Source organism: Mobula hypostoma, chromosome 12 (assembly GCF_963921235.1).
Source record: "Mobula hypostoma chromosome 12, sMobHyp1.1, whole genome shotgun sequence".
In the NCBI taxonomy this organism is placed as follows: domain Eukaryota; kingdom Metazoa; phylum Chordata; class Chondrichthyes; order Myliobatiformes; family Myliobatidae; genus Mobula; species Mobula hypostoma.
In genome coordinates this window covers 37,900,169-37,923,504 of record NC_086108.1, presented here as the reverse complement: position 1 = coordinate 37,923,504, position 23,336 = coordinate 37,900,169, and the positions used below count along the sequence as shown (strand labels likewise).

At 39.4% G+C, this 23,336-nt stretch overlaps 1 protein-coding gene across 2 annotated transcripts in view; it reads left to right on the top strand.

The window, feature by feature from the left end:
- Window positions 1–23,336, top strand: part of kcnt2a (potassium channel, subfamily T, member 2a) — a 1,051,023-nt gene that overhangs the window by 540,158 nt on the left and 487,529 nt on the right. For both annotated transcript variants that reach the window (XM_063063856.1, XM_063063854.1), the window contains 4 exons: window positions 12,350–12,406; window positions 12,510–12,659; window positions 17,412–17,641; window positions 23,115–23,331. In XM_063063856.1, the coding sequence (XP_062919926.1) occupies window positions 12,350–12,406; window positions 12,510–12,659; window positions 17,412–17,641; window positions 23,115–23,331 (654 nt within the window). The remainder of the gene's footprint in view (window positions 1–12,349; window positions 12,407–12,509; window positions 12,660–17,411; window positions 17,642–23,114; window positions 23,332–23,336) is intronic.

The window sequence follows — 23,336 nt, the reverse complement described above, 5'->3', positions numbered from 1 at the left end:
AGGTAAAATTTCACTTTTATCCCAATTTATTTTGTAACCTGATACCTTCCCATATTCATCCAATCTAGAAGATAATTTATGTAATGAATGTTGTGGGTTTGTTAAATAGATCAAAACATCATCGGCAAAAAGATTAATTTTATATTCCTCCTGATTAACTCTAAAACCCATAATATCTGGATCAATTCTGATTAGTTCTGCTAATGGCTGTATCGCCAGTACAAATAAAGCAGGTGATAATGGACAACCTTGTCTAGTTGACCTTTTTAACTGGAATGGTATTGAAATTTGAGAATTTGTCACTACTTTAGCTTTAGAGTTAGAATATAAAGTTTCAATCCAATTTATAAAAGATGTTCCTAACCCATATTTTTCTAATACTTTAAATAAAAAATCCCATTCTAATCTATCAAATGCTTTTTCTGCATCCAAAGCTACTACTATACTCTTCTCATCCCTTTTTTGTGCCAAATGAATTATACTAAGTAGCCGGGTTACATTATCTGCCAATTGTCTATTTTTAATAAATCCTGTTTGATCCATATGTATTAATTTTGGTAAATATTTAGATAATCTATTCGATAAAATTTTTGCTATTATTTTATAATCCGTATTCAATAAAGAAATAGGCCTGTATGATGTTGGTTTCATAGGGTCTCTGTCTTTTTTTGGCAATACCATTACAATCGCTGTTGAAAAAGATTCTGGAAGTTTATGTATTTTTTCTGCTTGACGTATTAGTTCCATAAAAAGAGGAAATAATAAATCTTTAAATTTTTTATAAAATTCAGGTGGAAAACCATCTTCTCCTGGAGATTTATTACTTTGGAGTGATCCTAAAGCTTCTTCAACTTCTTTTAATGTAAAAGGCATATCTAATCCCTTCTGTTCTTCCAAATTCAATTTGGGAAGAGAAATTTGTGATAAAAACCTTTCTATCTCATTAACATCATTTTGGGATTCTGATTGATATAATTCAGAATAGAAATTTTTAAAAGTTTCATTTATTTCAAGAGATTTATAAGATATTTTATTTGCCCTTGTTCTAATTGCATTTATTGTTTTGGAAGCTTGTTCTGTTTTCAACTGCCAGGCAAGAATTTTATGTGCTCTCTCACCTAACTCATAATACCTTTGTTTAGTTCTTATAATTGCTTTTTCCGTTCTATATGTCTGAAGCGTATTATATTGTAACTTCTTATTAACAAGTTGTCTTCGTTTTTCTTCTGACATATATCTTTGAGATTCTTTTTCTATTTTTGTAATCTCTTTTTCCAATTGATCTAGTTCTGCCATATATTCTTTCTTAATTTTAGACGTATAACATTATCTGGCCCCTAAGATATGCTTTCATGGCATCCCATAATATAAATTTATCATCCACTGAATGAAAATTTGTATCCAAAAAAAATTGAATCTGCTTTTTCATAAAATCACAGAAATCTTGACGTTTTAATAATGTTGAATTAAATCTCCATCTATAAGCCACTTCTTCCTTATCAGCCATTATTATTGTCATTAATAAAGGGGAATGATCTGATAATATTCTTGCTTTATATTCCATATTTTTCACTCTGTATTGAATATGCATTGATAATAGAAACAAATCTATCCTTGAGTAAGTTTTATGTCTATGGGAATAGAACGAATAGTCTCTTTCTTTAGGATTGATTCTTCTCCATATATCAATCAAATTTAAATCCTTCATCAATGATAAAGTTAAATTTACTACTTTCGACTTTATAACAGCCTTGGTTGATCTATCTAAGACTGGGTCTAAGCAAAAATTAAAGTCTCCTCCAATTAATATTTTTTCATGTGCAACCACCAAATTCAGAAAAGCTTCTTGTATGAATTTTGCATCATTTTCATTTGGTGCATAAATATTCATAAAAGTCTATAATTCAGAAAAAAGTTGACAATGTATAATCACATATCTCCCCGCAGAATCAGTTATTACATTTTGTATTCTAATTGGTAACGTTTTATTGATCAAAATTGCTACTCCCCTCGCTTTTGAATTAAATGAAGCCGCAACAACACTACCCACCCAATCTCTCTTTAGTTTCTGATGTTCTGTTTCTGTTAGGTGCGTTTCCTGTAAAAAAGCTAAATCTATCTTCATTTTTTTAATATGTGTTAAGATTCTTTTTCTTTTCACTGGTCCATTAAGCCCATTAACATTAAAACTCAAAAAATTCAATAAATTAGTCATTATTCTTAACAAAGTTACTCCAATCTAAAACTTTACTTATCTTCTCAACTCTCATAGTTCCTTGGGGAATCTCTTTAAACTTCACCATGTTGCTATGTGTTTCCCTCCCAACCTTCCAGGCAAAAAGAAAAGAAAAGATAGAAAGAATACAAAAAAAGAAAAAACAAAATACCCCCCCCCCCACTAATGTTGTGAATTAAAAAATACACAACACTACCCCCCTCCATTTTACGGGTCGTGGCAAAAGCCACGCTTGCACACATGATTAGCGTAGCAATCGATCAGTGCTTCTTCCAGCTCGCCCGCAACAAAAAAAATTATATATATATATAGGCAAAATTAATGTTACTATTCCCAACTAATATTCCTCCAGTTTTAACCTTTCTTACCCCCCTCGTATAATTAATGATATATTTATACATTCATCCAGCTTCAAAAATCCAACAAGTCCATTCTTTAACCCAATCTTCATCTTCAATCTATCTCGCTCCCCTGGATTTGTTCTTGTATCTGGTGAATATTCAGAGACTCTCGCACAAACTGCTCTGCTTTCTGGTAGTCATCAAAAAATCTTTTTTCTCCATCAGGCAAAAAAATCTTCAAGGTTGCAGGATAACGCAGTATAAATTGATAACCATGATCCCAAAGGGTTTTTTTCACTGGATTAAATTTCTTCCTTCTCTTCAAAAGTTCTTAACTTATATCAGGGTAGAAAAAAACTTTGTTCCCTTTAATTATCAATGGCCCTTTTCTATCCTTGGCAGCTCGAGCAGCTGCCTGTAGAATCCTTTCCTTGTCTTGAAATCTTAAGAATTTTATCAAAATCGATCGTGGATATTGGTCATCTTTTGGTTTTGGTCTTAGAGCTCTATGTGCCCACTCAATTTCAATTGGTCAAACCTCCTCTTCCATTTGCAAAACATCCGGGATCCATTTTTGAAAAAATTCTATTGGGTTTTCTCCCTCCGTACCTTCTTTAAGACCAACAATTTTAATATTATTACGTCTACTGAAATTTTCCAACATGTCCACTTTCTCCAAGAGTCGATTTCTTTCTGAGTTCCAGACAAGCAGATCATTTTCTGTTTTTTCCACTCTATCATTCATATGCCCCATTGCTCTATCCATCTTTTGAAGCTTCTTATCCATTTTGTCCTGTCTTTCCATAACTTTATTATAGCACATCTTCGTATCTCTAAGCTCTTCTCTTACTTTTCTTAGTTCAGCCGTTAACTGCAATATAGCCTCTCTTATGTCTCTATCAGCTCCTTTACTTCCAATCGCTTCCAATTCTTCCTCCTCTTCTTCATCTGTGTTCTCTGCAGAATCCAATTCTGACTCTGAGTCATTTTCAATTGCAGTGGCTGTCGGTTCTTGTAGTTTGCGTTGTGTCGATTTGCGCATGCGCATTTCCGGTGTCTTCTTCGAAGAACCCGTTACCACCGCCATTGCTCCCTGTTCTACCGAAGGAGATCCAACCTGAGTCCGAGGCTCCATCGTTGCAGTAGGCCCTTTTTTCTTCCCCTCTTGCGGCTGCTTCGCAACAGCAGACTTCTTTTATTGCGGTTTAGGAGGCATATCGTAAAGTACTCTTACAAAGTTTATAAATAGTTTTCAGAAAATATTGATTAACTTTGTTTTGTTTAAACGGTACTTTACTGATTTGTTGCGGGAGAGCTGGATTTACATGTCTCAATCCCACGTCATCACGTGAAGCCCCCCCATGATTTCTTCTTGATGAATATGGATAGATAATCATTTAGAAGCTTGTCTACTTCACCTGTCTCCACAGGAAACCACCTCTTGTTTCCCTAAGGCAAGGCTTCCAACTTGGGATCCGTAAACCCTTTGTTTAATGGTATTGGTCCATAGCATAATAAGGTTGGGAACCCCTGCCCTAAGGGAACAATCTCTTTCCTTGCCTATGCTCTTGTAACTGATATTTAATGTCCTGTAATTTTTCGTACTTTTACTTGCCAAGGAAATTTCATGACCCCTTTTTCCCTTCCTAATTTCTTCCAGGTAATAGTCAAATTTTAAAGTAATTATAAAAAAATCCACATAAACCATTAGATCATAGATTCCCAGCCTTTTTTTTAATACCATAGACCAATACCATTAAGCAAGTGGTCCGTGAACCCCAGATTAGGAAGACCTGCCGTAGATAATTCCTGATGACATTAAACTTATATCTGCACTTATGAATGGCAAAATGAATTAAGTGAAAAATAAGTTAACAATGTGGATTATAAATTTGAATCTGGAGCTGGAGATATCTTTGTTGGGCAAGGTTGTAGCAGCAATATCTCCTAAACTAAAAGATTGTTTTTGTGTGATTGAAAATTGAAAATGGACTAAGTGGAAGTTTCAAACTAAGACACATCAGACAACAAAAATTTGTTATATTTAATCAAGTGTGACAAAGCTATTGAATGTGTGTTCATGATAAAATCAAAATCTAAGCATTTGCTGTATGGATAATATATCAGATATTCTGCCATTGTAAATTTTTCCAACGTAGTTCGTATATTTCAAGTTTTGGACACTTGTTTTGTTCAAGCTTTGGTATACCAAGGCTGAGGAACAAAAGGTTGCAGTCACTGCCAATGTCATAGACATGCCAGCCTGTGCTTACAAATGCTGAGGCAGCGGGAAGGAAAATGGTCAGTGACATAAAGGATAAGGTAACAGGGCAAGCCTGTCCTAATTTTCTTTTATTAAGTGCAATGGTGAACAATAGCCAGATCAGAAATGCTGATCAAGTCAACTAGTTCCCAAAGAGAACTCTGATAGGCCAATCAGATGGTTCACTGCTGCTCAGCGATAGAACACAAAAAAAATCATATGTACAATTAAGAAACATTAAAAAATAATAGAAATACTGGAGTCGTGATGATCATGATGAAGTCTGCTGGAGAGAGACATTTATACAAATGCTGTCCTCCATAATTCAAAGAGATTGAAGGACAATGTTGCAGGGTGACAAAATGCGGCAGGAGCACTTGGAACTAAAAACTAATCCCTACCAGGAGAAAACAGCACCTGTTCTTTCCGCACCGTTCTCCAGCAGTTTAAGCACTAAGTCCAGCTGGAACATAACTCACAAGTGCTCTTGAAAGTCAGGTATTAACCCTACCTACCAACAACCGAGCATTGCCAGCCTGGTCCGCTTCATGATAGCTTATGAAGAAGCATGTGACTTCTCTCCCAGAGATGATAGGTGTTTGTGCACTCAACTCTTGAAGGCTTGGACCCCATCATTCCAGATGTTTCCAACCACAGCATCTGGAATGCTGTTCCAAATTCTGAAAGCACAGTGAAGGAAGCTTCTATCCAGTGTGTAGGTTCTCGCATCAGGCACAGAAACAGAATGAGCGGCATAGATAAACTTGATCGTGTGGTGCGCCGTCTCTCATAAGATGAAGGCAGCATGGCGCGAAGGTCTGCAGGACTGTGACTGGTCTGTATTTTGTATAGCACAGTAGCTGCAGCAACCTGTCGTCTGAGGTGTAAACTACTGATGGCTAGCTTCTCACGAGCTGTGGCTTCATCTACACCTATAATCCTGAGAGCCTTTCTTTGAATGTAATCAAGCTGGCTGAGGACACTCTGTGAGGCATTCATCCATGATAAGCAGGCATACTCCATGATACTTCGTACCTGGGCTTTGTAAACCGTGGCTCTGCCCTCTTTATCTAGTTTAGATGCTACTTTCCGCAGAGCTCCAAGCCTTTGTCCAACCTTGTCTGAAATAATGGAAAGGTGTTTGTCCCCCACCAACTTGCTGTCAATATTAACATCAAGGATTACTAGCTCCTTCTTTAAATCCAGCTTGCAGTTCCCAAAATACAGATTGGGGTTAGATGGATTCCTCTTCCTAGACATCACCATCGCCTTGCACTTAGTAGGCTCAAAGGTGACATTCATTTACTTGACTTTATTGTCGCCAAACAATTTATACTAGAGCAGCGGTCCCCAACCACCGGGCTGCAAAGCGTGCGCTACTGGGCCGCGAGGAAATGATATGATTTGGCGATACGAGTCAGCTGCACCTTTCCTCATTCCCTGTCACGCCCACCGTTGAGCTTGAACGCATGCGAGGTCATTACCCGCGCGTCATCCGTCTCAGCGCGGGAAGGAGATCAACTCCTTGAGCTTGCAAATAACGACGGGATGAAAAGTATGTTTGACATAACATCTCTGCCGGCATTCTGGATCTAAGTCAAGGCTAAATATCCTGAGATAGCCACGAAAGCACTGAAAATGTTGCTTCCATTTCCAAAATTTTTCTGCGAAGCGGAGTTTTCTGCAATGAATGCAACGAAAACTAAATTGCAGAATAGACTGTACATAAGAAACCCTGTTTGAGTATCGCTGTCTCCCGGCACCCCTCGATAGGACCATCTTGTTGCAAGGAAACAAGCCCAGGGCTCCCACTGATTTTGCGATATTGGTGTGTTGCAATGATTTGTTCATATAGGGAAAATATGTGCTGTGCGTTTAATATCCAATTGTTACTTAAAATGTTATGATGCTATTGACTTACATAACCATATAACCATATAACAATTACAGCACGGAAACAGGCCATCTCTCCCCTTCTAGTCTGTGCCGAATGCAACTCTCACCCAGTCCCACCAACCTGCACTCAGCCCACAACCCTCCATTCCTTTCCTGTCCATATACCTATCCAATTTTTCTTTATATGATAATATTGAACCACTTCTACTGGAAGTTCGTTCAACACTTACTTCAAGCTCCCCTGTCCTCCCCTGATAATTGACTTATAAGATACAGGAGCAGAAGCGGTCCATTCGGCCCATCGTGTCTGCTTCGCCATTCAATTATAGGCTGATCCAATACTTCCAGTCATCCTCATTCCCCTGCATTCTCCCCATTCCCTTTGATGCCCTGGCTAATCAAGGACCTATCTTTCTCTGCCTTAAATGCACCCAGTGACTTGGCCTCCACAGCTGCTCGTGGCAACAAATTCCACAGATTTACCACCCTCCGACTAAAGTAATTTCTCTGCATCTCTGTTCCAAGTGGACGTCCTTCAATCCTGAAGTTGTGCCCTCTTGTCCTGGACTCCCCTACCATGGGAAATAACTTTGCTATATCTAATCTGTTCAAGCCTTTTAACAAATGAAATGTTTCTGAGATCTCCCCTCATTCTCCTGAACTCCAGGGAATACAGCCCAAGAGCTACCAGACATTCCTCATACGGTAACCCTTTCACTCCTGGAATCATTCTCGTGAATCTTCTCTGAACCCTCTCCAATGTCAGAATATCCTTTCCAAAATAAGGAGCACAAAACTGCACACAACACTCCAAAAGTGTGGTCTCATGAGTGCCTTATAGAGTCTCAACATCACATCCCTGCTCTTATATTCTATACCTCTATGCCAATATTGCATTCGCCGCCTTCACTATCGACTCAACCTGCAGGTTAACATTGAGGGTATCCTGCACAAGGACTCCCAAGTCCCTTTGCATCTCTGCATTTTGAATTCTCTCCCCATCTAAATAATAGTTTGACTTATCACTATATTCACGCGAGGAAAATATGCGCTGTGTGTTTAATATTAAATTCAGTAGATAAACCCTTTTAGAAACGAAATTGAGTGTATTAGCCACATCACCCTTATTCCGGTTGTGATTAACACCCCCCCCCCGAACAGAATCCAAAAGAAATCGGCATGTACACACATGCGCACTGGTGCCCACGCAAGGCTTCATGGTCATTGTAGTCTTCTGGGGGTAAATACAACGTATTTGACTGTTACTCTTGTCCATTGGTAATCCTAACCCCCCCCCCCACACACCCCGGGTTGGCCGGTCTGCAAGAATATTGTCAATATTAAACTGGTCCGCAGTGCAAAAAGGGTTGGGGACCCCTGTACTCGAGCGTACAATCATCACAGCAATATTTGATTCTGTGCTTCGCGTTCCCGGAGTACAAATGGATAGTAAATAGTAGAAATTTAAATTATAAATCATAAATAGAAAATAGAAAAGGGAAAGTAAGGTAATGCGAGAAAATGAGAGTCAGGTCAGGATATTTGGAGGGTACGGCCCAGATCCAGGTCTGCCCAGTCGTCTGCCCAGGCTTTCATCCTGTCAAGATCCCTATTCAGGCCTGCTGCCACTGTATTACTCTCTCCTGCTCTAATTGGTGCAAATAGTGTGGAGACATCAGCATACAGGTATAGCTCGTTACTGCATGCATCAACCAAGTCATCAATGAAGGTGGAAAACAGAAGTGGCCCATGTATTGATCCCTGTGGTACAGATACATTGATGGTTGAAGGATCAGAGGCCTGACCAGAGATAACAACGTTGATGGTCCGTCCATGAAGGTAGCTCTGCAGCCATCTAAGCAGCATTCCAGATATTCCTTTGGATCTCAGCTTAACACAGAGTCCATTATGCCAGACCTTGTCAGATACTCCTTTGATATCCAGGGCTATGACAAACACTTCTCCACCTTTGTCCAAGAAGGTTTTCCAAGTTTGAGATAAGGTGGTGAGGAGATCGGCTGTACTGTGATCTGGAATAAATCCATACTGCCTACTTGAAATTAAGTTGTTACAGAGTAGGTAGTTCTGAATTTGTTTGTAGACTGCTGCTTCCATTAACTTGCTGATGATACTGAGTAAGGATATGGGGGCGGTAATTTGTAGGATCAGCTCTGGAATCCCGCTTGTGTACTGAAGTTACTGATGCTATTTTCCATTGTTCTGGGAATACACCACTCGAGAGGCATAGCTGGAAGAGGTGGCCGAGAGGACTTGCAAGTTCTGCACTGCATTCCTTTTAGACCCTAGTTGGAATCTGGTCAGGGCCAGATGCTTTATCAGGCTGAAGCTATTGCCAAATTTTCCTGATGTCTTTAGGTTTGAAGATGATTTTGTTAAGCGAGGTGGTAGTAAGCTGCTTGACATCTAGTGGCTGGACATTAGCATTTATGAGCTGACATTTATCTGCAAAATCCCGACAGAAAACCTTGGCCTTATGCTTTGCTGTTGTATGTACAGACCCATTGTGCTCAATGACAGGGATGTCAGAGTGGCCTGTTCTTCCAGAGAGGGAGTTCACAACATTCCACCACTTCTTGCTGCTAAGGTTACCACTGGTTAAGTCATTTTTGAATTTGATGTTATGGTTTCTTCTGGCCTGTCTCTCTGCTGGATTGTATGACTGCCTAGCCTGTGCAAACTTCTCCTTATGAGCAGGGGTGTTGCACTTCTTTAGATGGTGGTTGAGATGACATTTCTTCTTTGCTGCTTGTCTACACTTGTCATCAAGCCATACTTTATCACCAGTCTTCTTAGTAACAATTTTGCTGGGAATGTGAATGTCCATGGCCTCACAGATAACTTCTGTAAGCTTGGTGCAAGCCTTCTCAGGGTCCTTGTCTTTGAGAATTCTAGACCAGTCAGTTGATGAAAGACGACCACGCATATCCCAAAAGTTGGCTTTGTTGTAACACCAGACTTTCCTCTTGTATGGCTGGTCACGGTAAACTGGAACATCCAACTTCACTAGTGCGGGGTTCTGGTCTGAAGAACCCACAAGCCATAGTTGTTGCCTTAGCGGGTGGGTCTGTCATAACAAGATCAAGGATATACTCCCCCCTTGTTGGGTCTGACACAATCTGCTGCAGACCAAGACTATCAGCTAGTTGTGATGTGCGCCGGCCAGCATTGTCAGTTGTTCAGCTGCCCAGCCAGTCTTGGTGATGGACGTTGAAGTCCCCTATAAACATCACAGACTGTGCACTGAACTCTGTCAACTTGGGGAAGGTGTTACTGTCCAGGTATTTGAGGACGTCATTGTTGGCACTAGGAGATCGGTAGACAATTAGTAGTTTCTGTGATTGAAGAGCCACGGTGAACCACATGAGTTCAAGGTCTTTCGGATCTCTTCTAGGGCTATGGTGTATCGCAATACCCTCCAAACAGTAAACAGCAATGCCACCTCCTGATGTTCCCTCCCGATCTCTGCGGCAACACATTGAGTAACCAGGGATGGTTATGCAGTCCACTCCAGCTGGGACTGATGGGTCAAAGAATGTTTCAACAACAATAATGATGGGAGGTTTTTCTTCAGTGCACAGGTTGGCAAGTTCACCTATATTTGATCGAAGTCCACATATGTTTACCTCCTGATTAGCAGTTCCTTTTCACATAGTCGATGGGTAGGCGTGGGTCGTTTCTGTTTAGATCCATCCATTTGAGGCTTAGATTTATAACTCGTAGCAAGTAGATAGAACAGGCACAAGGATCGCTAGCCCCTGTACCCCAGAAACACACCTGAGCAGAGCGGTGGAGGTGTGTGCTATGCATGACCTGATCTGAAAGCATCATGTTGACTCATAACAGATCGTGTTCATGGTGGAACAGCTTAGTCAAGGATGGGGTGATATGCACAGGTGGACAAATTATACCTCCACTACCCCAGTTTATTACATGGAAATTGTGTGAGCAGATATCGTGGAATTGTGCTGTGTATAACATGAGATGCTGGGCAGTTGTGATCACAACATGGTTGTGGTGATAAAGAACTGAATTTAGCATTAATTGTTAATGCTGAACCTGCATATGAAGCAGCAGCAGTGCCTTTACTTGGAACCTCATAGACTTCAGTAGGAACGATATTCTGAAGTGGAATACAATATGAAATCACCACTTTGTATGTGCATTTAATTAAAACAAACAAGGAAAAATTGAATTTCTATGTTTTGAAAAAATCTGCATTTGAAAAATCAACATTGAATACCATTAGTATAGTGCCAAGGAATGCTGCAGAAATACAGGCCTTTGGATGTAACATTAATCCACATTTGTCTGGTCAACTGGACATAAAAAATGCCACTGCTCAAAGAGCAGCATTAGATTCTACTTATTTCCTGGCCAACATTCACCCCTTAAGCAACATTGTTAATATTAAATGATTAGTATTTAACACTAATATTCATCCAGTTTCCCAAGGAAATTGCATGAAATAAGGGAACAATTTCTTTGTGGGCCAGTGTTGAGATTGGTCAGCTTGTTGCTTTTCAGCAATGTACAACCAACTGCAGAACATTACATATAATTCCTATCATTCCACTATATATAAGCAATTAAGTGAAGGGAACAGCAAATTGATACTCTCTCACTGAAGCTAATATATGTGAAGTGAAGGTGTACTTGGTCATGTTGAAGAACTTGGAATCATTTTGGAAACAGTTTGTGATACAGTATGATAAAGAAGGGTGGCAAGAAGCTTGGATGCTTCTGTCCTGTAAACACTAAATAATTGTGTTCATTACTTTGCTGTTAAATCATTTTGGATTGTAGTGCAACAGTTTGTTTGTTTGTTCATGGTATTGCTAGCAAGCTATTGCAAAAAGTAAAGCCGTGGGTGTGAGCATCACAGCTAAAACAAAATCTTGTTGCCCTTGACCACTTTGCAACAGAGCTGTTATTTTGGATTGAAAATAGATATCTACTGTTCGGGTAATACAAAATTATAAATCAGTAATTTCCGCTGATTATGGAAAAATAGAATATTATAATGAAAACACATGAAAATAAGTAATGTCTTCTATTATGACATAGCAGGAGACTATTTGGCCCTTCAAGTTTATTCTGGCTCTTAGAGCAATACCTTCACTCCTATTTCCCAATTATTTTCCCTGCAATTTATTCTCTCTTGCATTTCCATAAACTCCATTATAATTCTCCTTCCAGCCTCTTTAAACCAGGAGCAATTTACAGTAACTCATCAACCTGCCAATTAACACATATTTGCCATGTAGAGGGGAAATTGGAGTGCCTTGGGAAATTCATATATTCAGAGGGAGAATCCACAAACACCTCACAGCATTGGAGGTCAGGACTGTATGTAGGTCTCTGGAGTTCTGTGGCAGCATCATTATCTGTTGCATCAACCTAATGTGGTTTCTGGTGGATAGTTGTGTGCAAATCATATGTTGTTTATTGAATTATAATTAGAAGTGTTAACATGTCTTTTAAAGTGTGATTGATAATCTGAATTGTTCTTTTGATAATTATTATGTAGTTCCATTCAGTTTAGATGAACAAATATCAGACGTAGACTGATAGACCTCATTTGATTATTTTCAGATCAGCACCGTGGGAGGCATTTAGACAACTAACTGGAACAAAACAGACCATAAACAGGTGAAATATATGTTCATAATGTATCAATAAGCTGTAACTGACATCTAATTGATTATAATAACTACATCCAGTCACTTTTGATGTTGTTTTATTTTTTTCCCAGAGATGGCCACCAAACACATGAGCAGTGGCAGAAGATGTATGGCAAATGCTCAGCCAATGAAGTCTATCACATTAAAATGGAAGACAGCACATTTTTTGCCGAATATGAGGGCAAGAGCTTTACCTATACTTCCTTTCATGCACATAAAAAGTAAGAATTTTTTAAATCCTAATTTTTAAATCATCTTGGATTATTAGCTCAGCAGTTGTACTGACTCACAATTTTTTAAATTTTCCTGCTGGTGATACTTAAAGTATTGAATTGTATATGCACTTGAGTAAAATAATACTGTTTTACCTTTAAATGTTAGAAATCTGAGTTAACCAGATTTAACAGCAATTAGTTCTTATTCATTCAAATGTGTATTTTTGAATAATACAAATAAAAAAAGGAAAAGGTGTTGTGAAAAGCCAAAATAAGAAGAGTTGATATCATCAATCAGGAAATGGCAGCTGAAATTTCTGGGAAATTACTGAGGAAAGAGAAGCTCAAACACCTTGCAGCGACGGGAGAGATTGATGGAAGAAAAAGTTGTGGTCAATAGGGCATGACATTCATGAGTTACATCATGGGGTGGACAAGTAAAAGTTTGGAAGAGCTTATTAGAACTTCTCAGATTTAAGACAAATGAAAGACCAAAATTGCCCACATCATACGACGTGGCTCATAAGGATGACGATGACTCTTTGTCCAATTACTTTTACGGATTTCCAAAGTGCTGAGGAATTCGCATTAGCTAACCTCTGGCTGGCAAAATTGCAACTTATGTATATATGTATTTAGTGGCAAGCATTTGGTCCATAATGACAGACGAGGAAGCTCGTTGAACTCAACAACCGTTCTATTGTGATGACACAAAACAGACTGGACACCATGACCTGGAGAGTGAACTCAACCAGTCTCACACCGACGGGGGAGGTGACCATCACACATCCCAGTTACAGTCAGGGTGACCACAAGTACACAAGCAAATAACCGTATAACCCAATCTAAAATGTAACAATAAATGAACTGGAACTTCCCACCATAATCCCACAAAAGCATTTTAACACAAGAACAGTAAACAGTGCTGGTCGTTAGAAACGCAGGGGCAGGCCGTCGATCACGCCTCCCCTCCTCCCCCAGAGCGTCACTCTATATATACCTTCATGAAGATTTTGCCATTTCTTAAATAATCCAATCCTAAAATTATGATGGAACTCTTACACTGTTGTAGAATAATGATAGAAAGGAAGTGTTCCAGTCTTTGCAACTTGCATACAGGACGTATATCTATTGAGATCATTTTCTATCTGGTTTGCATCGGGACATTGTACCTGTTATAGAACATACCGAGCAGCAGTTAGTTATATGTCAGTTTGGATAATTTATGTAAGTGATACATCAGTATGGGTGATTTATGTTATTGTGCTGTGGTTTCTTATCAGTGGTCTATGACAAGGTTTTGAAATCTTTAGTCTAGCTGAGGAAAGCTTTTCAGTGATAATTGTGCAAACTTACAATTAGGATTGCAAAGCCCTGCCGTTGCAGCCAGCAAAGATGTAGTCCATCTTGAAAAGTGGCTTCTATCCTGATGCAGGAATATTTCTAGATCATTCATACACACCACCTCAAAACTACATTCCCTCTTGATAATAAACACTAAGCACACTCCTAAAATAACCATCTGTGGTGGGGTGAACACAATCTGACCTTTCTCAATGTGAAGCTGGACCATATATTAACCTTATGAAACCATGTAAAAAAAACCTGCCAAGGTGATGACCAGATCCAACCTGGTCTGGGAATGGACAGCATCACCAGTAGTATTTTGAAGATTAATTTTGTCCATTGACATACACTATTTATCTATCTATCTATCTATCTACCTATCTACCTATCTATCTATCTATCTATCTATCTACCTATCTATCTATCTATCTATTTATTTATATCTTACATCCATCCCACAACATGATGGAGTCAAAATCTTTGTGTTATGACTCTGTTGCAGTGTACAGACATGTTTTTAATTGTTTGCTGTAGGTTTGTAAGGATGGATTTGGGTACAGAGAGGGGAGTTAGGAGTCAGAATTAGAGTTAGAATTTATTTAAATCTTATATCCATCCCACGATGAAAGGGAGTAAAAATTTTTGCTTTATGACTCTGTAGCAATGCACAGACATGTGAATTTAAAAGTCCAATGGCTTGTAGAAAGAAGCCCATTGATCCTAGCTTTAATGCTGTGGTAGCATTTGCTAGACAGAAGCAGCTGAAACAGTTTATGGTTGGGGTGACTGGTGTGCCTGATGATCTTCCAGACCTTCCTTCTGCACCTGCTGCTATAACTGTCCTCAATGGAGGGAAGTTCAGATCCTCAGATGAGCTGGGCTGTCTGTACCAATCTCTGCAGTGCCCAGCGATCAAGGTTGGCACAGTTCCCATACCAGGCAGTGATGCAGCCAGTCAGGATGCTCTCAATGGTGCCCCTGTAGAAGGCTTTGAGGATTTGGGGGCCCATGCTGAACTTCTTCAGTTGCCTGAGGTGGAAGAGACACTGCTGTGTTTTTTTTGCCACACAGCCGGTGTGTACAGTCCAGGAGAGATCATCGGTGATGTGTATACCGAGGAACTTGAAACTACTCGCCCTCTCAACTGCAGACTCATTGACGTTGATCGGGGCGAGCCTGTCTCCGTTCCTGCTGTAATCCACAATCAGCTCTTTTGTTTTTTTTGGACATTGAGGGAAAGGTTGTTATCTTGGTACCATTGTGTCAGGGTGTCCCCCTCTCCTCTGTAGGCTGTCTCTTCACCGCTAGAAATAAGGCCAATCAAAGTCATGTCATCTGCATAATGGATCAGCAGATTGGAGCTGTGTGTGGCAGCGCAGTCGTGGGTGTAAAGGGAGTAGAGGAGGGGTCTCAGGCCACAACCCTGGGGAGCACCTGTGTTGAGGGTCAGAGGGGCAGAAGTGAGGGAGCCCATTCTAACTACCTGTCGGAGATCCAACAGGACGGCAGGGTGCAGGCCGAAGTCTCTGAGCTTCCTTTCAAGTCTGGAGGGAATTATGCTGTTGAATGCTGAACTGTCGTCCAGAAACAGCATTCTAATGTATACATCCTTTGGCCACCATGGTCTGTACAGTTCTTTGCTATTGATCCAGTGTGGACATATTTGCATTATTATGGTATATCTTTGGAGTCACATGTCAAACTCAGCACCCTGCACATGGTGGGCGTTCCCTTATCTGTTTACTGTGATGCTATGACTTCCAAGGAAATTAGTTTCTCATCCACTGGTACTGGAACACCTGAAGCCTTGCAAGGCCCTTTGACCCTATACTTAACTGTACCATTTCAAAAGCCAAATGGATCTCACAAGAAGTCACTAACAGACACATGATCAAAGGTGTGTCGCAGGAGATGTCTGGCTTCAGTCCGCACTAAAACATCACTCCAAGTTGCATGAAAAGAGAGTCAAAAGATGTGAGTGGCACAGTTGCACAGCTCATAGAATGTGTTTGTTTCCACAGGGAGGCAGAACTTAAAAGTGCTTTTGCCTCACAGTTCCAACAAACCAGTTTTCTCCAGTATTCTGGGGATTATGTGGGTTAGTGGGTTAATTGGCTATAAATATATATTTTTTTCTATGCCTTAATTTATCCTCAAAATTGATGGCCAGTGCAAATACTAATCTACTCATGGTAAGTGTTCCTAATGTAACTGTGATCAGCCAAAATTGTCCAAGGAAATATTTAAATCCATCACAAACGATGCATCACTGTAATTCTCACAACTACTCCCAATAAAATTATCTGCTTATATCAATCATATTTGCTCAGAAATTCAAATATGCTCACTTTTTTACGACTTGGGGATCTAAAATTGATAGAACATGGAGTAAGTTACATTTGCAGCCATTTCCCATCAAGCCACATTAATTATAGAATTCATATGGGCACTTCCACCTATGATCCCTTGCAATTTTCCTCTCGGATCTGCACAGAGCAACATCATTCTCTGTATGGTGATCTCCTTGAAGCACTGAAGAAAACTTGAACCGCATTTTTCTTGGGCTACCTGAGGTTCTTCGGCTATTTTCACTCCTGCACTTCAGCACTGATTTTCCATTGGCCTCCCTGATCTCTGCCTCCTCTGATACTCCTTCTCTCACACCAACCTTTGTTTCTGATCCTTCTTCTCCTGTAGTTTCATGCTGACCTCCCTGGTTTCCCCTTGCACCTCTTTCCTCTGACCAGTATTGTTCTTGCCAATAGTGACCCCTCACCCAGTCGTTTTAGCTGGCCTGCACAGTCAACTCCAGCCTTCCATGTCCTAACCGGTCCACTCATTCACTGTGCTTTGAGTGTCCTTCACCACTCCTCTAGAAACCAGCCCCAGGAAGGAAGAAACTGGTGATATACTTTAAACACGAAAACCTGCAGTATCTGATAACTTGTGACTGAGGCCTTTGTTTTGGTTGCGATTTGTTTAGACAGGTGGATCCAAGGCCTTTTAGGCCGCACTTGAATTTCTCTTCTCGACTTCACATGAGTTCTTAGCCTTTTATATTTGATGTATTTGCATTCAGGTTTTGTCTGTGTGTAAAGTTACTATTGGGGCTGTTCCAGTAATTTCAGAGAAAACAGTAAAAGTGACCAGGTGAAGAAACAAAGTCAAATCAAAAGAAACCTCAGATGCTGGGAATCGGAAACAAGAACAAGAAATACCAGAAAACTCAGACAGCATCTATAAGGAGATAATCAAGGTCATGTTTCAGGCCAAAAACTCTGACTGACTATGGTGCTTCCAGTATTTTCTGCTTTTATTTAAAATTCACATTTCATTATAAGTAAAATATTGTGTCCATGAATCCAATAAAGAATTCAATCTCTTCAACCTACTTTTTCTGGTCAATTTCAGGTACGGAGCCTGTCTAATTGCTGTAAAGAGAGAAGAAAACAAAAATATTTTACTTAATCCTGGTCCTCAATATATCATGAGTTCTACAGATATCTGTTTTTATATTAACATTACCAAGGAAGAAAACTCAGCATTTATTAAGCAAAATGAACAATGCATAAATAGTATATCAAATACTATGTATCACGGAGCTTCCAGATTACCTGTTCACAGCATCATTGCCAGTATGGGTAAGCATAACAATCACATCAATCCTCTGCTGATTTATTATTATCTGCAAGTTCTAAACTCCTGTGGGGAATGGCTGGTTGTGAAGTAAACAGATCAGGAAAGTTTGATCCACATACTATGCCAGAGAACTGATTTCTGCAAGGGTAGCAATTGGGCAATTAGAGAATATTTTTGCTTGCTATTTGCTGGATGCCGTGGTGTGAGTCAGTTTACAATCATGAATACACCCAATGGCCATCTTATTAGGTGCACCAGTACACCTACTCGTTAATGCAAATATCTAATTAGCCAATCATGTGGCAGCAACTCAATGCATAAAAACATGCAGACATGGTCAAGAGGTTCAGTTGTTGTTCAGACCAAACATCAGAATGGGTAAGAAATACGATCTAAGTGACTTTGACTGTGGAATAATTTTTGGTGCCAGATGGGGTGGTTTGAGTATTTCAGAAACTGCTGATCTCCTGGGATTTGGTTGCACAATGGTCTCTAGAGTTTACAGAGAATGGTGCAAAAGAAACCCAGAAAAAAAAGACATCCGATGAGCAGTAGTTCTGTGGGGGAGAAAATGCCTTGTCAGTGTCAGAAGTCCAAGGAGAATGGCCAGACAAGTTCAAGCTGACAGGCAGATGACAGTAACTAAAATAACCACATGTTACAACAGTGCTGTGCAGAAGAGCATCCCTGAATGTACACCACATTGGACCTTGATGTGGATGGGCTACAGTAGCAGAAGTTCATGAACATACACTCAGTGGCCACTTTATTAGGTGTAGGAGCTACTGTTTAACCTTTTAGTTCATTATAATATACAAGTTAAAGTAAGGTTGTATTATATAGCAAAATCCTTTCACATCAAACATGTACTAGTGACTAACCCATCCCATTCCTGTGCCAGGGTCACTGATCAGGGTTCCATTCCTGCTGCTCTCTGTAAGGAGTTTGTATGTTCTTCCCGTGACCACAGGGGTTTCCTCCATCATTCCAAAGATTATACGGTTAGGGTTAGTAAGTTATGGGCATGCTATGTTGGCATCAGAAGCGCTGTGACGCTTACGGGTTGTCCTCAGCACAATCCTCGGACTGTGCTGGTCATTGATGCAAAATGACACATTTCATTCTATGTCTTGATGTTCATGTGAAAAATAAAACTAACCCTAATCTTTAATTTGGAGGTATTTTCTGTAATAGTCCCCAGAATGTTTATTCCAGAAATGTACTTGCTGCCACTTGAAATTCCAAAACGTAAAAGTTGCACTTTATGTGCATTCAACGGGAGAACTTTGGTTGCAATTCCAGCAAGCAAATACGTGATTTTTATTGCTTCTTCTACCGACTTTAATCTACGTTGCTGCCTTTCCTAGGAAGTGACTGTAGAGACAAGCCTGATTTGCAAGCCATGGACTTTGAATCTACTTTAGCAAAATGACTGAGTGTATTTTAAATTACTGTTACTGTGCAGCGATAACAGTTCAAAATTAGAGAGAGAATAAATAAAGTATGCTATTAAGACTTGAAGTGTGGCATTATTCAGGGTGTTTTCCAATAAGTAATGGAAATTCAATTGATTTTCTTTGATTCCTGTGGAGAAGGAAAACACTAATGATAGGGCTCAAATGAAATGTTGTCATCATCGTTATGATTTTGGCATTAAATTGCACTTGCCTGGAATCCTTGTAAGCTTCATGATATAATGAAAGTAAATACAACTATTTTCACAATCATTGTAATTGCAAAAACTACGGCAACATTTTTCAAATAACTTGGGTTTGAGAAACATGAAAAAGAATTATACAAATGTACTAACAGTTCTATGAAAATTTAGAAGCCTAACAACCACCACAGTCGATCATAGAAAGATTAATTGGGCTGCTATTTGTAGTTATGAAACTTCTATTATTTACTATGAGCATCTATGAAATTGACTTGAAAAATTTCCTGCAATTGCTGTTTATCAGAAATCTCAGGACAAACTTTGTCAATATTTTCAGCTATCCTTCATTGACTGTGGGGAATAGTTTAGGAATAGTCCAGATAAATCTGTAGTATAATCAAGGAAAAACATGAATTGATGAGTTCGAGTATCATACAAACTAATGTCAATTCAAAATATCCTGACATGAGGTTTATTGCCTGGGTGTCTTTATTGGGTATCTGAAACACTAACTTTCCATATATGGATATCATTTCTTCACATAAATCATTTAAGTTATAGTTGATTATAAATGCTAACATTTGTGTCAATAATTTTGCATTGTTCCATATTTTAAGAAGTTAAGAAAGGATTGATGAAACAGGACCGTGAAGGCCACGTGCCATTTTGTAAAACGTTGGAGTGCTGTGCAGATGAATGCATTGCTGAAGGAATGTTACTGCAGGGAGACTTTGGATTTAAGGACCATTGGAACCAATTTATGGGGAAGCGGTGATTATACAAGCACAATGAGTTGGACCTCAGAACAGCACTCTTCCTTGTTGGAAGGTTTATTAGTAGGGTTTAGACAAACTTGCATGGGATAGATATCAGAAAGTAGTATAGAAAATCCGTAAAAAAAGGTGCACGAAGGATTGAAAGAGAGCAATAACTTCAGAGCAAGAAGAATTATTTTTTTTTTAGATAGGATTAGACCAAGAAAGAGTACTTGAAGGAGTATGATAGGTTTACAGTACATGAAGCAATCATTCTAAACCATATTAAGGCTTTCAGGATGCAGTTAACCATATGGGATGAAAATGATGGAATAGTGTTCAGGAAAGGTAGTTTGACAGGAAAGGGAGTGCTGGCATGCTATGGCAGATTTATTGGGAGGTGGTGGGCTTTAATCTTTGACAGAGTTATTACTGTAGTGGAGACAATTACCTGGAATGATCCAGGATATTCATTTAGAATTGAGAATTGACAGAAATGAAAACAAAGCATTGGAAATAGTCAACAGCTCAGGCAGCTGTTATGGAGAGAGAAACAAAGTTCGTGTTTCAGATCAATGACCCTTCATTGGAACTGAGAATGTGAGAGACCATGCTCGATTTAAGTTCCAGAGAAAGGGAGGAGTGGAGGGAACAAAGGAACGACCTACAGATTGTGGAAACTAGAGATAGGTGTGCTTTTGATGTTATTGATGAAAGGATGGTGAATGATTATTAATTTCAGCTGATTTGTCTGGAAGAGTGTGAACAGAGGGAAATGAATAAGGGCATTAGGAAAAAAAAAATTCTAAACCAGTGAGATGGAATTTAGTAGTTGCTGGAAATCCTAGATACAAGAGAATTTTGGAAATAATCAGGCAATTAGGTAGCAAAAACAGAGACTGAATTTTATATTCACAGTGATGTTCCCAGGAAATGCAAATATTTACAACTTGTTCTAAAAATGGGTAAGTATAAATTCAGCATTTTGCAGGTAATTTGGTTTAACTTCAAAGGAGGGGAAACTGTAAAAATGATAACTTGGCAGAGAAAAAGCAATCACATCAAAAAGTTGGAACTGATGAATTTGTTAGAGGTAATCTCTCCTTCTGCATCTTAGGAGATAGGCCAACAGCTACTATCCATTACAAGCCTACTGACTCCATTATCTATCTCAAATAATCTTCATCCTACTTTGTTTCCTATCAGGACTCTCTGAAATTCTCCAACTTCATTTGTATCTGTTGTATTTGCTCTGATAATGAGACTTCTTGCACAGGTGTCACTGCAACATCTACCTTTTTCTTGAACCAGTTTTCCTTTTACTATTGTCAACAAAGCTTGACCACATTTCACCCATTTCTCATTTATCTGCTCCCACCCCCTTTCCTCCAGGTGGATAAAAGAATAATTTTTCTTGGTCCTTACCTTCCTCACCACACCCCCCCCCCAGCTTCTCTTTTTAACGGATCATTCTCCACAATTTTAGCCACCTTCAGAGAAATCCCACAACCAGATGTATTTTCCCCTCTTCACCCACTTTCAGCATTTCACAAAGGTGATTACTTAGGCAATCTTTTTGGTCCACCCATACTCACTAACCACTCCCTTCTTGCAGCATTTTCCCTTGAAACTGTCGGTGTTGTTAATACCTGTCCTTTCATATATCCACTCCCCACTATCCAGGAACCAATCCGACTCTCCAGTTGAAGCAATGATTCACTGGCTCTTCTTTCAGTCTAGTGTACTGCATTCTGCATTCACAATGGGGCTCCTGTATATTGGAGAAACCAGTAAGTGACTCTGAGTTTTCCAGTGCTTGCCACTGTGATTCCTCATCTCAGTCAAACTCTGACATATCTATTGATTCTGTCCTCCTATACTGTCACAGTAAGGCTCAATACAAGCTCGAGGGACCACAACTCATTTTCTGCCTGGGCACATTGCAACAGCCTTCTACACTCAATGCTGAATTATACCGCTTCAGATAACTTAATGTTTCAGTCAATGCCACTTAACGTCCATAAAATTAACTCAGCTTGTTTTTTCCCCTCTTTTTGTCCTCTCTGTGAGCCTGACCTGATGCGCTTGCCCTCCTGCTCTGAATGTCACAGCTCCCACATTGTTTTGTCTAGATATGTTCTCACCCTCTAACAGCTCACATCCATTCATTGATCAAATGACCTTATTTACAGCTTGGTCTAACTAGTAGAAAGGGTTGAGGAGAACAATGAATGGAGCAAATGAAATGTGTGTAATTGGGTGAAGTGATGAACAGTCATCACTTATTGTTAATAATCACTCATGAACTAGTAAATAATTAAAATTTATAGTCTCATCCCTTCAAGCTGCAAAGTGATTTTAGAGAACTTTTAAAAACATCAGATTTAAATTTATTCTTTCTTTTCATTTTTCTTTGTCATGTTAACCTCATTTACCAACTTTTCTCTGTTTTCTCCATTTGATTTGATTTGACACCCAAATTACCCAATGCTATTTCATCTACATAGCTGGCTGGTGGTGCAGTGACATCCGCACCGGACTTTGAGGTGAATGATCCCAGATTCAAATCCAGTGGCTACTTGCTCTCTTTCCATCCATTCTGGGTTGAGCGACGAGCTAGTAACTCGGCCTCATTTTTTAAAAATCAAACAAAGTGCTCAAAAAGTGGCAGGTTTGCCACCCGTGGTGCCACGAGGTGTGGAAAAGAACAAGAACAATTTCATCTACGGCCTTTCTTTGTAGCAAAGAATATTTTTATCTTAATCCATTGATTGCCGAGTTTCCAGATGCCTTGTTGCATCTGCTGCTTATTTCCTTAAATCACTCAGCCCTACATCCAGCAAATATTTCACAATAATGCGGAGTGTCATGAGATGTCCTGTTCTAGTAAAATGTGACCCAGTTTCAATAGTGTGTAATGTAGAAATCAGGAGGGATTGCCATATTGTTATGATATATTTTTAATGTTGTTAACAAATCTTTGAATGCCACAATGTACATATTATTAACACATATTAATTCATTTGCAGTTGTTTTAATAATTTTCATAACGTTTACTTTTAGGCACAGTAGCCATAGACCTCCAGGATACAAGGTGTCGACCTCCAACAGGTCCAACTTTGACTCTTCCTTCAGATGCCGATAAAGAATGTAGGAGGTCTAGTATTGCACCAGTTTTAGAAGTAGGAGATGTTTCATCTATTCAAGCCTGTGAGCTTCTAAGTGACCACTCGGAGGATGAAGCAAATCCTTCTGATGAGCAAGCATCCTCAACAATTGAGTAAG